The sequence below is a fragment of the Phocoena sinus genome, chromosome 10 (genome assembly GCF_008692025.1).
Source record: "Phocoena sinus isolate mPhoSin1 chromosome 10, mPhoSin1.pri, whole genome shotgun sequence".
Classification (NCBI taxonomy): Eukaryota; Metazoa; Chordata; class Mammalia; order Artiodactyla; family Phocoenidae; genus Phocoena; species Phocoena sinus.
Window position 1 is genome coordinate 26,376,973 of NC_045772.1, and position 18,633 is coordinate 26,395,605.

Genomic DNA, 18,633 nt, shown 5'->3' on the forward strand with positions numbered 1-18,633 from the left:
AGATGTTGTTCTTTTAAAGCCTCAATGAAAACCACAAAGATTATTTTTAGGATGAGAAGTCTTGGGGTAAATTCTGATTCTGTGATCTCTGTAAGTAAAAAAGTAGTCCTTAATCTTATACCTTTCTGCTAAGGTAGTAGTGATTCATAGAAAGTTCCATAGAAAGGCTTTTTAAAGAAGAGATTAGTGGACTCAAAGCAATGGAAGATTAAATCCCTTACTGTAACATTCTTCAGAATGCTAGAGCCTCCTTAAATATAATCAGTAAACATAGAAACAAGTGGCTTATCTTTTTTCCTAATTATAAAGCACTGGTTTTCAAACAGAATTGAAACCCATTAGTTGGTTATGAAATAGATTTAATGAATAGCAACTACCATTTTATATTTTTAGATGGAAAGGCAGAAGGAAGAGTACGGCAAATACCCATCTGTGTTACCCAGATTCAACAAACATTTTCACATTTGCTTTGTGTCTGCGTGTACGTATGTCACATACAGATATCAGGGCATATCTTTTCTGATATGTATCTAAAAATAAGGACTTTTCCTGTATGATAAAATTAACATGCCTAACAAAATTAATTGTAATTTCCTAATACGCAGTTGTCTAAAAAATGAGCTAACCAACCGTGTTTTTTTTAAATACTGTTGCATGTATAAAGATAAGTGTTTGATAAAACTTGTGTTTCAGTTATGTATGTGTGTATACATGTGCACATATGTATGTATGTAGTGGTACATATGTATTTCTTACTATGGGTCTCATTCAGAATTGGGAATATACTGCTTTATAGCAGAGGAAAGTTGGTTATAATAAGTATTTGCTACCCAGTGATACTGCTAGTTCTGTGCTGAGTATTGTGTGGTGTCTAAAAAATGAATACTTCTAGTAACCTAAAAATCCAACAAGGAAGATAAAACAAGTAGGGACCCACTCAACAGTATAAATAAGAGCCAAAATGGATCAGGAAGGATAGGAAGTGACATGGGCCTCAAGGAAGAGATTTTTGAAGGAATGGTAGGATTTGGATAAGACAGAGAGGCCTTGGAAATGTTGTCTCCAAAGGGAAAGATGTAACTACTGAGGTTAAAAAGAAAAGTACAGAAATGTATTGTGTTCTACAGTGCTGGGATCTGTCTGGTGGAGGTTGGAAGAAAGGAGGAAGACATTGGAGAACTGGAATGGGAAAAATTACTCAGATTAAATACCAACAGGAGGAAGAACCCAATTCCTTTATTAAAAAGAAGAATCGTACATCTTGAGCATTTTGTAACATGATGTAAGTGGAAGTTTAGGAGATGAGCGTTAATGATTCGCTATGGACTAGATAGATAGAAGTAAAATGTTGAAAGCAATGAAACCCGATTAAACCATTGCCCTTTGTATATGTGAGGTAGGGAGTTGGGGGCTGGATTCAGGTAGATGGACCTGGAAATAGCAAGGAAGTGTCAATCTAGAGAGAAATTGCTAGACAAAGAAATAACAGAATTTGGTGGCAGCTTGAATAAGGGATGAAGGAGAGAGAACCTGGTAAAATAAGAGAATGAAGCCATTGATAGATAAGGTCATGGGATTAACTATAGCCTGATTGAAAAAAAATCTCACACTTTATAAAGACAAGCTTCCATGACATAATACTCCCAAGAAATAATTTAGGTTTTTTAGAGAAAGTAGCAAGTTATGATCACTAGATAAGCTTTTCTAATACAATTTCCCCTTGTTTTGCCTAAAGACTTAGAGATAGGAAATGTTAGACATCTGTCTTTAGGGTCTTAATTTAGAGTTCTGGTTTTACTGAAAATAGCAACCTAGAAGATTAATGACACTTATTTAAAAATTAAGGACCAGATATTGAGATTTAAAATTTTAGTCATTAGAGGTACTGTACCTTTTTAAAAGTTAGATTAAATCACTCGAATACTAGGTCGTCTGCTTTTGGGTTGGTGGGCAGTTTTAAGAAGTATTAGCTTTGCTGTTCAGCTTCATCGAAACTTGATCCTTAAGGCACTTCCTGGCGTGAGTTTGAGACTCCGTCTCTGCGGCAAGATACAGCTGCACACACAAGCTGACTCCATGGGGTGGCAGTGCTCAGCTTCTACTGGAAGAGCTTAATCATGACAGCAGCAGCACCATTGTCCTTGGCTCTGGGCTTTTCTGAAGTTCCCACCTATTGGGGGTATGTTGTGTTTCATAAACGATAGCTCACACTTACAGCACTTATTCTGTACAAGGCCCTGTTCCAAGCACTTCATAAATATTAATTCATTTCATCCTCACAGTCACCCTGTGAAGTCGACACCTGCCCCCGCTTCACAGACGAGGAAACTGAGTCATAGAGTAAATAACTACTTGCCCACGGGGATACAGTTAACATGGCAGAGCTGAGATTTGAACCTGCATAGTCTGGCTCTGAATCTGTGCTCTTAAACCACTAGCTTAGGCTACCACTGTACCACAGTTAAGCTCTGTTTAGGACGCACGGCTTTGGAATCAGGGCTTTTCCTGTGAACCTGGGCTGGCTAGTTGCTGCAAGTATTGTGAGTGGCCCTAGAAGGCTGTTGCCTCTGTTTGGAAATACAGTCAACCCAAATACAGACTTGGATTCTAAGAAGGGTCATGGTATAGTGTTTATCTTAAAAATCACAACCCACAATTAAATTCATTTCTTGCAGTTTCCTTCCTCCCAGATTACAAAACAATAAGTTCCTAGAGGACTATTGTCTCTCCGAAACATGACTCTTTGGTGCTTGTGAACTGCTGTAGCTGTGGGAGAAGGAAGCCTCCTCTTATCTGCATCTTGGTAGCAGAGCCTCTAATGATTACAATATCCACTAGAGCTTTAGCCAAAAGAGGGAGTTGATGTGTAAGCTGGTATGTTCCCCTGGCGTTGAGAATCATTTTTAAAATGGTTAAAACAGAAGCAACCTACATTTTTTATGGCACAAGATATCTTGGGATTTAAGCTAGTGTTTCGTTTTACTTATTAAATGTCAAATTTGGAATATCTCCAGTAATTGCCTTGTAGCACCAAGAACTGTCCAAAGCCGTCTGTTAGTATTCTCCCTTCTGGTTTCTCTACCATGCATACTTTTTACTTTGTAATATTTAACGGTAGCACAGTGATTTAAGTAAAGGAAATTTTAGACATTGTAAGGGTTATGGAAAACATGTTCATGTCTAGGAAAGGGTCTGGTATATGCAATAGGCTCTCAGTAGAGGTTGGAAATATTATGAAAGCCCAGCCCTTGGAGCCAGGTGGAATCACAGCTCTTCCACATGCTAGCTTTATGACTTCAGATAAGTCCCTTACTTTTTCCATCTGGAAATGAGAATAATTGTTGTAATCTCAGATTCTTAAAAGGAAAAATAAAATAATGTATGTGAAGCATTTAGAAAATTATACGATACTTAATAAGTCCTTAGTAACTAGTAGTTTCTCTTTTTAAAATAAATTTGAACTATCTTGCCAAGATCCTGTCCTCTTTTGGACCATTCTTCTTGATGCCTGCTTTTGGCCTTAAACAAGTCATTGCCTTCTTAGACTTTAGAGGATAAAAGGGCTCCTTTATTTTTGTGTTCCTGTTCTATTGAACTGTGATTTCCTAAGGCACAAGGAGCTATAATCGTCCCTTGGTATCCCTGGGGCATTGTTTCCAGGACCCGCCTTGAATACCAAAATCCTTGGATGATCAAGTCCCGTAGTCGGCCCCAGCTTCCGCAGATTCAGCCACAGGTTGTGTAGTGCCGTAGTATTGATTGAAAAAAAAAATCTGTGTGTAAGTGGACCTGTGCATTTCAAACCCATGTTGTTCAAGGATCATCTGTACCCTTGACATTCTTGCTGGTGTATTGGCTAAATTACTTTTTAAAGTTTTTCATTTAATGCAATACAGGACTGCTTCCTTATATGCTACCACGAATAATGGATTGAGCTCAGACATGGATGTGTTAGAAGGAGCAGGCACCTAGTTCTCTGCAACAGTTAGGATGGTCACCGCGGCGGAAATGTCACTTAGGAAAGGAGTACACCTGCATGTTCTGTACATTGTGGGTCTTAGAATCTGTCGTTGGATAATTGGTTGCCTGTATTCTGCTTGGAGCAGCTAAGAGCCGTGAGACACATTAGTCTCCTGAATATCTGATCTCTTGCATAAATCAGAGCCATTAATTAACAGTCCAAAGTCCAGTCTGTCTTGAAAGCAGTCCAGCACCGCCTCAGCTGTAGGTTCTTGATCTCGTTGCAAGCAGCTGAGAGGATGTTAAACATGTGGGACAACTGGCTGCCCCAGTTGGCTCTGTCAACCGTTGATTCACGCAACAGATAACAAGGTCCTATTGAGGAAGGAATGTGGGGCAGGACACAGGTGGCTTAGGAGACATTCCCTCCCCTCCAGGCTTCAAGACAGTGGGGGAACAAATGTTACACAAATGCTTACCAGACCTAGAGAAGAAGTACTGGAAAAGGGGAACATGCAGATTTGGGGGAGAGTATAAAGGAAGCTGGGCATGGGAATGGGGGAGGCTTTGTGAAAGAGACAGTGTTTGGGTTGGTCCTTGGAAGGTACCTGGGGATGGAGGTATGGAAGGCCAGGGTGAGATACTTAACACGGAGATTTAGGAGAGTGCGTGAAGCGTTCAGGGGTTTATTGGACTAACGGAATGCAGTGAAGGTTAAAAGCTTTAGAGCTTGGTACAAATCTTGGTTCTGTGTCTTATTAGCTGTAACCATGACTTCTTTGATGGCTCCTCACTTCCAAATCTATAAAGCAAAGCTAATGGTGCCTACTTCATGGAGCTGCGGGGATTAAAGGAGAGCGTGTATCAAGCTGCATCCTTACTCTGGTGCTGGTGCGTAGATGTGCTCACAGAAGCATTACGGATGAGTCCGCTGGTATAGGGTAAGACAGGACCCTGATCAAGAGCATTTTAAATTCTTCGCTAAGGATTTCACACTTTAGGGAACTTAAAAGATTTTTGAGAAGGAACAGGACATGGTCTGTTTTATCTTTTTTTTTTTTTTTTTTTTTTTTTTTTTTTTTTGCGTTACGCGGGCCTCTCAATGCTGCGGCCTCTCCCGCCGCGGAGCACAGGCTCCGGACGCGCAGGCCCAGCGGCCATGGCTCACGGGCCCAGCCGCTCCGCGGCATGTGGGATCTTCCCGGACCGGGGCACGAACCCGCGTCCCCTGCATTGGCAGGCGGACTCTCAACCACTGCGCCACCAGGGAAGCCCTGTTTTATCTTTTAAAAAGATAATTTTGTGCTCGCTTCGGCAGCACATATACCAAAATTGGAACGATACAGAGAAGATTAGCATGGCCCCTGCAGAAGGATGACACGCAAATTCATGAAGCATTCAGTATTTTAAAAAAATAAAAAGATAATTTTATTCAGTCCAGAGAAGTCAGAGTTGTTATATTGATTGTCTCATTTGAAGGTCCAGCATGGCTTCAAAGTAAGGTGGTTTTTCCATACTAATAAATATCAAAATGTTGATTGAATGCATTTTTCATGGACATCTAAAGGTTTTTTCTTTAAATGTAATGCTGTTGATAGTTTTGGTAGAACTGAAAGCAGCTTTTTATTTCCAATTGCTATTTGATGAAAATGCTGCTGGCTTACATTAGAAAAAATAAAGTTGCTCAAGGGAAATAACTTCAGTATTGCAAAAGGGAAAGAAATGAATATAGATCAGTTTTCCTTTGCTCCCTCAAAACTTAGCTATGTTATTTCTAAGCCCTGTGTGATGTCTAGCAGTGTTCTGATCCATTTAAAACAGAATTCTATACTACAGATCATCCAGTACATATGCCCCTACCCCAGTATTTGTTATAGTACCAAAAACAAATTAAACCCCTGGTCTGCAGGGAATAGTTCAGTTATGAGGCTTAGGTTTGCTTAGGGAATGTGCTTTAGGGCCTGAGTACCAAATGCCATTTTCTGGCTCAGTCTTAATATAGCATCTTTTCAAAGGACATGGGCCAAGTTGTGACCCTACTTTCTCTGGGTGCCCTGGGAAAGGAGGATGGAAGGAGCTGTGCCAACTTATAAGCTCAGTGTGTTTGACCACATTCCCCCAGTTACATTTGGGAGTGAGTCTAGGTTCATCTCCAGGCAGCCTGACATACCTATAGCATCTTTAGATTAAAGTTCACCTACCTCTTTCCAATGAGAATCAGGTTATGATAGGCACATGGAAAATATAGGTGGAGTGGCAATAATACCCAAAAGTTCTAAAAAAGGAAGGAAAAGCAAATAGGCTCATTGCCAAGTCTAACTCTCAGTTTGGTTCTGAACTTCCTAGTATCCACAGCAAAAAGGGAAACATGATTATTGGTATCTGATAGACACCCCTATCATATTTACTATTATATCCACTTTATGTATTGATCCAAGAAGCTATACTTTAGTAGACAAATTGCCTTCCCTTTTATGTAGGGCACCTATAATGAACAGAGCATAGATTGAAACGAAAAGTTACTCGGGTATGTATTCAGGCTGCTTCTTTTAAAAGCAGGCATTAGGCCAAGTGAGATCTCCAAGGAATTTTCCTCCTCTGAAAGTAACTTCTGTTGCAGGTGACTGCCGCTCATACGAAGTTATCCATCATTGTGTATCTAAGAAGGTGATACGTGTCCTTCAAACACCTTGTTCAGATTGGAGATGCCGAAAGACAGCAGGACAGGGCTGGGATTTGTAGTTATCGCTCAGAAGCTTAGCTTAAGCACATGTCCCTGCCAAGAACACTCACCCTCCATGTTTCGGGGGTAGGGGAGGCGGTGAATAAATGCTATAGGAAAAGGAGAAGGTTAGGCCTCGGCCCTGGGGGGAGGCAGGCCTTCTGCCCGCAGGCTTCCTTTCCGGCCGTTCTGCTCTGCCCACTGGATCAGGGCCCTGGGAACCATTTTTTGCCCCTTAGAGCTGCCTCTGCTCCCTCAGTTCCTGGGGGTGCTTCTCCTGGAGCAGAACGTCCCTTCTCCCTTAACCCTCAAAGCAAGTGCTCAGGTCCCTTTCCTGGGAAGGTTTTGCTGACAGGTGCTGCTAGGAACGGACGGGGAATAACGATGGTGGGGACAGATCCCAGAACCCCTCCGAAGTTGTTAGGTTAGTGCCCAGGGGTTCTCACTCACCCCTTCCCTTGGTTTGTTCTGAGTATAGGAACTAAAAGCCTCAATGACGCTTATTCTAGTTTACTCCTAAGTTTGGGGCTTCCTGTTTCCCCTTCTTTAGAACTCACCATCCCACGTCTCCCCGCAAGAAGGAACTGTGACCCCTTCCATCAAGAAGGCGGAGTTCTTGGTAGAGGTGAGGGGCCGGCGTTAGGGGCTCACTTCCCGTCCCTAAACTTGCCTGTTTTTGAGGTACATGGGGTTCCCAGAGAGTCCTTCCTCCTCTCAGTAGCACCCTTTTCTCAGGTCTCCTCACAGCCTCCACCGCTCCCTCCCTCGGGGACATGGCTGTCCTTTAGCTGCCCGTGGTTCTCAGTGTAGATTGGTATTTTCATTACCATACCCTTCCCCTTCTGCTCTTCAAGGCACAATCTTTTTTAATCTGGCCTCCCCCCTCCTTTAATTTAATTCTTGTGTAGATTATAAAGTACACAGTAAATCCTTACCAGGTAAGGGATTAGTTTGCATTAATTGAAAGCTCTTTTGAAGAAATAGGTATTTTTCCTAGTGTATGTAACTCAAAGTAGTTTATTTACCACTGTCGCCTGGTAGAGGTTAAATGAGAAGATAATTATTTCTAATTACAGTATCAAGTGTTTGTAAGTGCTTGAAGATATTTGAAGAATTTGTTTTTGAGAACCCTGAATACTTTGCCTAATCTCCCTTACACTGTTAATTAGCAGTATCTGTGGATAAAGGATTGGGCTTTCAAAAGTACGTGTATTCCAGCCCTGGTTCCAAAGGATCCTTGCTTCCAGGTTTACTTTACCTGCAGTCAAGAAAGAGAACTTTTGATGCTACAGATTTTCTTTTTTCAGTGATACCAAGAGGAAGAGGTGGGGAGGAATAAAACCTTTATGGTAAAACTAGTGACTCAATTCCTGTTCTGTACACCGTGAACAGAATGTGCCATTGTCAGAATTGAACTACGAAAGGAAGTGTTCTTTGTCTAAACAAATTAGAACAAACATTGTACTAAGACACTTTACTAATAACATAGCCTTTTGGATACCACATGAGGGTCTTTCGGATTATTCATTTTGAGCATGTAGTTTGGAGAAGTAGCTTTCTTCTCAAATATAGGTCTTGAATATTCTGTATAGGTATCTGGAGTAATTACGTCTTGATAAGGATGCTTATTGAGCCTTCAGAGTTATTTTTCCAGTACAGATTGGCTCAATTAGCAAGAAAACCTAATGTTTGATGCTAGGGTCCCGTGAATGGGTTGGCTTCCCTGGGTTCCGTATTCACTGAGTGGCTAGACCTTTGCAAGTGCGTATCAGGTGACCACAGTGTAGCGAGAAGGAAGATGGCTTGGTAGCATCATGTATATTACCAGTAAGAAAGTGATATAGGGACTTCCCTGGTGGCAGAATGGTTAAGAATCCACCTGCCGGTGCAGGAGACACGAGTTCGAGCCCTGGTCTGGGAAGATCCCACATGCCGTGAAGCAACTAAGCCCGTGCGCCACAACTACTGAGCCTGCGCGCCTAGAGCCCGTGCTCCGCAACAAGAGAAGCCACCGCAATAAGAAGCCCGCACACCACAACAGAGTAGCCCCCGCTCACAGCCATTAGAGAGAGCCCACACGCAGCAACAAAGACCCAACGCAGTCAAAAGTAATAAATACATTAAAAAAAGAAAAAGAAAGTGATACAAAGCTCACATTCTTCTGATAGAACGTACAAAGTTCCCCCCTTCAGGGCCATGCTGCGCAGGGCCTTGTTTTCTCAGCTCTGTCACCCAGCCTAGGGAAGGGTGTCTTCCCTTCTCTACAGGCAAATCCGTGGCTTATCTGCTGAGCGCCTGTTCCTGTATATATCTAGATATCAACTCTTCACTTGTAAGACCCCAGCGTCTTCTTTATAGGCTCCTTATCTTACTTGCTTTTCTGGTTTTTACCATTTTTCTCCTTCTCCTCCTTCTCTTTGTGATTGTAAATGTGTGGGCATGATTCTGATAAAAGCAATAGCTTTTTTATCCTCATAAAATTATTTTGCCTCAGTCACTGTTTGCCTTTTAGAGCATGGATGAAGTGGAATGGACTTTACAGGCCGTGCCAAACCCGAGAGGGGTGTGGCTCCAGGTGGCAACACCAGGGCCTTGGTAGGAAGTCGCGTGGATGAAGATTTCAAGCTCAGCCTAAGGGTTGGGTCTGGACCGAACCCGGAGTGCCCACAGAAGTCCGGGTGACCATGTGAGGGACACTGCAGAATGGGTGCTCATGTGGTTGGTGGCTTGTACAGATCTCCCAGAGTCTTGCATATTTCATATAAACCCAGTGGAGCCCCAGCTAAGCTGTTTATTTTCTGTGGATTTCAAGAACCATACGTATTCTTTATGAGCCTTGCTTTTCTCATAAAATAGGGCTGGTGTGAAGGATATGTGAATACCTAAAAAATATTTAGCATAATGCCTGACTCATAATAAAAGTACTTGGTCAGTATTGTCAGGGAAGCGTGCTCTGGAGACAGACAGCCTGGATTTCAGTCCTATCTCTGATGTTTACTAGGCAATTTACTTAGCTTCTCTGCATCTAGTTTTCTCATTTGTAAAATGGTAATAATAGTAGAACCTGTCTCAGATTTTTTAGCCAATAGGATATAGCACGTGTCACTCACAGGATATTTTTTCCTCCCGTGCGTGTAGTAGGACTGAAGTTAGGTAGGGCCAGTGCAGTGAGTTCAGGAAGCCCAGGAGTCCCTTCTGGGGAAATCTTCAGGAACCAGTGGACGATTCACCAAGTTCCCTGCCCCTGCCATGGCCACCAGCAGCCTTCCTGATGGTAGGGGCTCCATCACAGCCTGGGTCCCTCAGCCTACTAGCAGCAGGCTTGTAAGCATGAGCGAGAGATAAGCCTTTCCCTTTCTTCAAACCCCTGGGATTTTGACGTCGATTGTTACCCCAGCAAAGCCTAGCTCATTCTGACTGGCACACCAGAGGAACAGCCTGATGCTACACCTAAAGTTAGATTTCAGCTGAAATGAGTAAGAGTACCGAATGTCAGCTGTGTTGGCTCGGACACTTAGGCCACAAAAACCTGCAAAAGCCTTTGGGTCCTGAACCTGTAGCTCCTTTGTGGGCCTGTCTGTAACACCGCTCTCGTGTGTGCTCTGAAATACCTGTTGCCTGGGCAGTGACCACCGGTTTGAAGGACCTGACCTTTTCCTTACATGACTGAGCTCAAGCAGGTTTTCTTTAGGCAAAAGTTTACCATATCTGGCCTCGGGACTAAGCAGCTGGTTGTTATCTGTCCCCTGGTTCTGATCTCGCGGCCCCTGCACCTTCTGGCCACTCTGTGACCCCAGAGCCCCAGGCTCTCCTGCCTCAGTCCACGCCCTCCCGGTGTCCACAGGAGCCTGCATTCCCCTTTCCAGTTCTCTTGGTTTGGATGGTGTGCCTCTGCTTGGCTATGCTGCCCTTTTTGTTCATGTCTCTCTGGAGCTTTAGGGGGCACACATGAAATGTCATGGGGGGCAGCCCTCTCTTGAAGCTTGAACCATGTGTCTGAGCAGCCCTGATAACGACCGAGATGTGCCTGGCTATCCCAGTGAGGAAGGTGAGCTCCCGGGGGTAATGGTGCTAGAGTCTTGGGTTGGAGCAGAGATGATTCAGTGTCAGGTTTTGACATCTGTCCAGGGCTTAAAGCTTTTCCTTGCCTTTGTTCCAGAACACTGAGATGACAGTGGAAATGTTTCTGCTGCCAGAAGGAAAACACCATTAGGAATGGCTTTTCACTAGAACGCTGGTGGTCTGCTTTTCACGTAAGGTAATAATAGACAGGTAATTCGGAGAGAACTGAAGGAGGTTAGCAGTCATTTTTAAAGACAGCATCTTTTCTGCCAAAACGGTAATTCAACTTCCTTTTTTTATTTTATTATTTAAAAATTTTTTTGGCCGTGCTATAAAGCATCTTACTTCCCCGACCAGGGATGGAACCCGTTCCCCCTGCAGTGGAAGCGTGGAGTCTTAACCACTGGACCGCCGGGGAAGTCCAGCTTCCTTATTTTTTTAAAATTGGAAAATAAAACAGCATAATAAAAAGAATGACTCCTTACAATCCCGCAGTGCAAAGATAGCCATTGTTAACAATTTGGAGCTTGTTTGTCTTTTAGTTTTTTCATACAGTTACATTGTTTAAATGAAATTGGGATGATAAACAACAGCAAACCTTTGCTGAAACCATTTTATGTGCCAGGAAGTCTTTAAGTACTTCATGTGCATTATCTCATTTATTTCTCATGACTCTTCAAAGAATCATTATCTCCATTTTACAGAAGAAGAAACTGAAGCACAGAGAGGCTAAGTCATTTTTCCAAGGTCACACAGCTCATAAGAGTGCTGCCAAGATGGAAACCAAAGCAGTCTGTCTCCTGAGCCCAGGGTTTTGACTATCCTGTGTGTGGCACTGTCTCACAGTCAAGACAGCTTGGAGTACACTTCATGGCATTTTGCAGTGTTAGCTCTGATTTGTCTGTTTCTGTCTCCTCATTCTATAGATTAGGAAATCAAAGACCACACAGGTGATTTGATATACCCGAGGACATATAGCTGGTAAATGTTGGTGCCAAAACTGGAGCACATGTCCCACGATCCGCCTGCTGATTGACTCTGGGCGATCTGTGGACCTTTGTCTTCCTCCCTGGGCCCCAGCCCTGAAGCAGCTGCGTTGTACTGGTGACCTCCGTGCCGAGTCCAGATGAAATGGAGGACGGAGGACTCCCACAGCTTTCTTCCAGCATATACCTGAAATCCCAGTTTGAGTTCAGGGAAATGGATGGGCAGCTAGTGATACGTGTTAGCTGGATCTTAATTATCCTGCAGAGCTAGGGCTGCAAAAGGCTGAAGCATGCAGCCCAGCAGTAGTTCCAGCTTTCCACCCTCATCAGACATTTCTAACTGAGATTTGCCAACCAGCAGTAAGATTGATTGATTGAGCTTTAAACGCCGTTGCTTTCCTCCACCTGGACTCTCGGGGACATGCCAGGCATTGTTGTAGCTTGAAAGTAAGCTAGAAGTCAGCCAGCCATCCGTGCGTAAACATTCCTGCGTACACAGCTGGCCCGGCCCAGCGTCTGTGAGAGAACTGGGCCCTTGCCCTGAGATGCTGGGGCTGGGTGGCCAGCTGCCATGGGCTTGAGAATTAAAGGAAGAGGAACAGGTGATGCGGTGATGCCTTCTTGCTGTGTTTGGTAAGGTAAGATTTAAAAGCCTCTGTATCTTCAGAGGTTTGGTGGACTTCTTAATAGGGGCTATCAAGCAGGTGGGTTTTTTTTAAACAACCTAATCTGATCTTATCAGAGCTCCAGGAGGGCAGGAGCCCTCCTTCTTATGACTCTTACAATGTGGAGCAAAAGAAAGACAAGAGGAACACATGATACATTAATCAAAACTAGTGTATTCTGGGCTTCCCTGGCGGCGCAGTGGTTGAGAGTCCGCCTGCCAATGCAGGGGACACGGGTTCGTGCCCCGGTCCGGGAAGATCCCATGTGCCGCGGAGCGGCTGGGCCCGTGAGCCATGGCCGCTGAGCCTGCGCGTCCGGAGCCTGTGCTCCTCAACGGGAGAGGCCACAAGGGTGAGAGGCCCGCGTACCGCAAAGAAACAAAAACAAAAAAAATCTAGTGTATTCTGTTAGAAGTCAGGTTCGTGGTTACCTCTGGAGATGGGGGTGATGTTGTTATGACTGAAGGGGGCACAAGGGGAGCTTCTGTTCTTTTTTTTTTAAAACTGGGTCCTGGTTACACTAGTTTCACAGTTTGTGAAGATTTGAATTTTATTCTTTTTAGATGTGCTCTTTTCTGCATGTAAATGAAACTTCAATTAAAGTTTAAGTCTTTATTTTTATTTGTGTATCAAGTTGCTCATTGATACTCAAAAAAATCTGTTTAGTTGAATCGGGTTGAAATGACGTAGAACTAACTTACTACGTAGGTATTAAGAAAACATCTTTACCTGGAATGGTCGTGTCTATGTGGACTGAACTGCTATGGTCATTTTTTTATTCTCCTCAAATGTATCTTAAATGATTTCAGTGTAGATTCTCCTGGAAATAAAGAATGATGTCGCTTTAGTTCAGCAAACATTTAATGGACAGCCTCCTGTGAAGAAGGGGCAATGCTAGCTCTACTAGCTGGGTGCAGGTATGGCACCACCTCTCCCCTGAAGGAGCAGATGAGCGATAAAAGGAGGGATAAAGTGCCACAAGAGCACCATGGGGGAATCACAGAAAGGACAGGCAGCTTTCTGGCAGGACTAGGAAAAGATTCATGGAAAAAGTAGCACTTGAAATGGATTGTAAAGAGTATGTTGGATTTTGGGACCTTCCAATGCAGGGGACGTGTGTTCGATGCCTGGTCGGGGAGCTAAGATCCCACATGCCTTGGGGCAGCTAAGCCCGCATGCCACAACTAGGGAGAAGCCCACGTGCCGCAACTAAGATCCGATGCAGCCATAAATAAATAGATAGACAGATAGATAGATAGTACGTTGGAGTTTGATAAACAAGTGGATGGGTGGCCGGCATTGTGAATATCATGCATGTGAACTTTAGGTTGCGTGGCTCACTTAAGATGACCGGCATCCATCAGGTGCAAGGTGAGGCCTGAAAGGTAAGCTGTGGACTTAACTGTGACCAAGTTGTATTACATAATTTGGGAGGCACTAGGGAGCCAAAGAGATTTTCTGTGAAGTAGAGTAGCACAATCAGATTGGATATCTTCAGTGAAATCGAATTTCCAGCCTCGTGGTTGTACCGTTACCGTTAATTACCCTGTCTGCCCAAAACAAACATTTCCTGGGCTTAGTGCATCCTTTGTTGCTGTAATTTGAGCCCATTCCTGTTTGGGTCCACTGGTGAGCCATAGCTGCTTGACTTCCATGAACTTCCTGTGGTCGTCTCTCCAGGACCTGAAGATGATGATTACGTACCTTCTTTAGTCTCTGCACCCGTCCTTCCCCCTTGACCAGGTGAAGTCACAATTCCTTTATTCCTTTTTCTAGTCTTATAGTGATTTGGCATTTATTTCCTTCCAGCCTTTCCTATGTGATGCTCTCTGCCAGATAAAGCAACCAGGGTCTCTTATGACAAAGCTGTGTGTGGGAAGAGAGGGGCCGAGAAATAACGCCAACAAACTTTTGTAAGTTGTGAAAGAGGCCTGACCCACCGACCTGGGATTGTGTCCCACTGTACCATTGGGCTCCCCCCTTTAGGAAAAAGCCCTGGGTAGCCTTTTTCACATGGCAGAATGTTAATGCTCATTGTTGGAAATGGTCCACATTTGAGCCTGAGTCACTTTGGCAGTATGAGGTCTGTTATTATCTTAGCAATTTTTTTTACTATGTCAGCCTCTTCTCTCCTTAAAAAAAGCTAACTTGAGGGCTTCCCTGGTGGCGCAGTGGTTGAGAGTCCACCTGCCAAAGCAGGGGACACGGGTTCATGCCCTGGTCTGGGAAGATCCCACATGCCGCGGAGCGGCTGGGCCCGTGAGCCATGGCCACTGAGCCTGCACGTCCAGAGCCTGTGTTCCGCAACGGGAGAGGCCACGGCAGTGAGAGGCCCACATACCGCAAAAAAAAAAAAAAAAAAAAAAAGCTAACTTGAGCTGAATATTGTCCTGTCTCCCATTGTTTCTGTCAAGACTCTATATCAAGGCATTTTGCTAATCAAAGGGTTGTTAACTTGAAAACTAAGATGCTTCAGTTTAGATCTTAAGTATTTTTGTTTAGAGATTGTGTTCAGACTCTATAAAGACCTGTTCTTAGTCCTCTGGGGACAAGAGTAGTAGAGTGTCCTGAGGTGGAAAAAGGACCAGCATTAGGGTGACTTGGATTCAAATCCTAGCTCTTTAAGTCTTTGTTTCTACATGTTATATGGATGTAACACATTCTTTGCCTGCCATGGTGGTGAGGCTCAGACAAGGCAAACCCTGTGGACATTCAGTGCCTGGCACGCAGACCACATTTGCCTTTCCCATTCATTCATTCATTCATTATTGTCAGCAACAATACCTCATGGAAATCCTTCCAAGTTTCCTAGTATGGTTCTTTTTTTTTTTTAGTTTTTGAATTTTATTTTATTTATTTTTTTATACAGCAGGTTCTTATTAGTCATTAATTTTATACACATCAGTGTATACATGTCAATCCCAATCGCCTAATTCATCACACCCCCACCCCCACCCCCTGCCGCTTTCCCCGCTTGTTGTCCATACGTTTGTTCTCTGCATCTGTGTCTCAATTTCTGCCCTGCAAACCAGTTCATCTGTACCATTTTTCTAGGTTCCACATACATGCGTTAATATACGGTATTTGTTTTTCTCTTTCTGACTTACTTCGCTCTGTATGACAGTCTCTAGATCCATCCACACCTCAACAAATGACCCAATTTCATTCCTTTTTATGGCTGAGTAATATTCCATTGTATATATGTACCACATCTTCTTTATCCATTTGTCTGTCGATGGGCATTTAGGTTGCTTCCGTGCCCTGGCTATCGTAAATAGTGCTGCAGTGAACATCGGGGTGCATGCCTTTCCCTTTTAGAGCACAATCTAGCCACCCCCTTTGCCAGGGTGCTCAATGATGCTTTGCAATTCCTTTTTTCCAGGTGGCCCTTGAGTGAGAAAGCTATTTCACATGGTCTTAATATTGTCACTGTTGTTGTTGTTTTTAACATCTTTATTGGAGTATAGTTGCTTTACATGGTGTGTTAGTTTCTGCTGTACAACAAAGTGAATCAGCTATACATATACATATATCCCCATATCTCCTCCCTCTTGCATCTCCCTCCCACCTTCCCTATCCCACCCCTCTACGTGGTCACAAAGCACCGAGCTGATCTCCCTGTGCTATGCGGCTGCTTCCCACTAGCTATCGGTTTTACATTTGGTAGTGTATATATGTCGGTGCTACTCTCTCACTTCGTCCCAGCTTCCCCTTCCCCCTCCCCATTGTTGTTTTTAATCACTTTGGTTGTGTTTTGGGTTATTTGTTTCCATATCTGAATACTGTTGTTTTATTACTCAGTTATTAAAATTAATCTTGCTCCATATTATTCCATCATATCTGTTTAATCATTCCATTAAGAAAATAATTTCTTGTGTTGACGAATGTACCTACTGGGACTTTCCTTCCTTCCTTCCTTCCTTCCTTCCTTCCTTCCTTCCTTCCTTCCTTCCTCCCTCCCTCCCTCCCTCCCTCCCTCCCTCCCTCCCTTCCTTTTTTTTTTCCATTTTCGTTTTAAATGATTGAGTACCGAATTGGGTTCATTTCCTATAATGGTGAAGTTCACTGTGAATGGGGCATGGCAGGCATCCCAGTTACCTGGGCACTTTGGGAAACCAGAACAGACTTGATAACCTCATCTCATTATGTATTTTCTATCCTGGCAACCAAGAGTTACTATCTAATCAGGCAGAAAGTCGGATACCCTGGCAGAGGTGAATCTCATCGTTCGTATACATGGGTGCAGGAGGAGTTGGGTTGTTCTGCATTCAACTTGAGAGGATAGTAGGGAGTTTTTATCTTTCAAATACTTGCAGTTTGAAAATCTGGGGCGTAAAGTATGTCTGTTGTGTGTGCACAGATTCCGTCACAGCGACTGTCTTTTCGACTTCTAGTCTTAGAGTGCTTCTTCCCTGTCTCCTCCAGGTAGAACGTCATGACATGAATACCCTAAGCCTTCCCCTGAACATTCGCCGAGGCGGGTCGGACACCAACCTCAACTTTGATGTACCAGATGGCATCCTGGACTTCCACAAGGTCAAACTCAGCGCGGACAGTCTGAAGCAGAAAATTCTGAAGGTCACAGAGCAGATAAGAATCGAGCAAACGTCCCGCGATGGGAATGTCGCAGAGTATCTGAAACTAGTCAGCAGCGCAGACAAGCAGCAGGCTGGCCGCATCAAGCAGGTCTTTGAGAAGAAGAATCAGAAGTCGGCCCAATCCATTGCCCAGCTGCAGAAGAAGTTAGAGCAGTATCGCAGAAAGCTCCGGGAGCTCGAGCAGAACGGGGCCCCCAGGAGCTCAAAGGACATTGCCAAGGACAACCTGAAGGACATCCAGTCCCCTCTGAAGGATGCCCAGGCCAAGGCTCGCACCGCTCCCCACAGCCTGGAGAGCAGTAAGTCGGGCCTGCCGGGGGTGTCCCTCACCCCACCCGTGTTCGTCTTCAGCAAGTCCAGAGAGTTCGCCAACTTGATCCGGAATAAGTTTGGCAGTGCCGACAATATCGCTCACCTAAGAAACTCCTTGGAGGAGTTCCGGCCCGAGACCAGCGCCAGGGCCTACGGGGGCAGCGCCACCATCGTGAACAAGCCCAAGTACGGCAGCGACGACGAGTGCTCGAGCGGCACGTCAGGCTCCGCCGATAGCAACGGGAACCAGTCGTTTGGGGCCGGGGGTACTGGCGCGCTGGACAGCCAGGGCAAGCTCACGGCCATCCTGGAGGAGCTCAGGGAGATCAAGGACACCCAGGCGCAGCTGGCCGAGGACATCGAGGCGCTGAAGGTGCAGTTCAAGAGGGAGTATGGCTTCATCTCTCAGACCCTGCAAGAGGAGACATACAGGTATTTCATGCTCTTCTCTTCACATTCTTTCAGGAGCACGAGTTACTACCTGCGGAGAGATTGCTCGAAGGTGATATGCTAGTGGTTGTATTTTCTGTAAATATGGATATAGGTCAAAGGGCATTTAGGAATTGATAGTTCTTTCCATACCTTGTGATTCTTAGTTTTGTAATTTGTGACTTGAAGCCTGACAGCTTAGAGAAAGACCTTATACATGTGGGTCTGTTAAAATATCACTATATAGTCGATGACTCGTGCATATTGAGCTCCTGATTCAGTAGGCTGCTGTTATGAGGTCTCGGTACACTAATTCGTAGATCTGTATTTGATTTCCCTCCATAATAACTATCAAGTAAAAAACGAATTCATTGTCCAGCTAGGTAGCTTTTATTTGGTACATAAATCTTGAAGTCTTTATATAGTGTATTTTTTTACGATATTGTATTTTGCTCAGTAAACTTTTCACCCTAAATGAAGAGCTTTCAAAAGGAATCTTAAGATTATAAGTATAATCAATAATAAATTCAAATCTTGTGGATTATATTAGCTAATTTTTAAAGTCTGGTGTTGTGTAGGCTGGCTTTTAGGTGCCTCTAGCTTAACAAGTGTGTATGCCCAAGTATGAGGTGATTTTCCACCATTTTCCCAATAAAAATATGCACCCCCAAGTTTTTTTGTCAAATAAATGTTAACTTCTAAAAATGTAGATTAAAAAGTGAATGCCTAGGGCTTCCCTGGTGGCGCAGTGGTTGAGAGTCCGCCCGCCGATGCAGGGGACACGGGTTCATGCCCCGGTCTGGGAAGATCCCACGTGCCGCGGAGTGGCTGGGCCTGTGAGCCATGGCCGCTGAGCCTGCGTGTCTGGAGCCTGTGCTCCGCAACGGGAGAGGCCACAA

General features: G+C 44.2%; 1 protein-coding gene and 1 non-coding gene across 4 annotated transcripts in view; both read left to right on the top strand.

The window, feature by feature from the left end:
• The window catches only part of TMCC3 (transmembrane and coiled-coil domain family 3), a 269,438-nt gene that overhangs the window by 241,655 nt on the left and 9,150 nt on the right, over nt 1–18,633 (top strand). For all 3 annotated transcript variants that reach the window (XM_032646141.1, XM_032646142.1, XM_032646140.1), the window contains one exon: nt 16,821–17,737. In XM_032646141.1, coding sequence (XP_032502032.1) covers nt 16,821–17,737 — 917 coding nt within the window. The remainder of the gene's footprint in view (nt 1–16,820; nt 17,738–18,633) is intronic.
• On the top strand, nt 5,263–5,369 carry LOC116761437. The gene has a single exon (XR_004352004.1). It is a non-coding gene; the product is annotated as a U6 spliceosomal RNA (small nuclear RNA).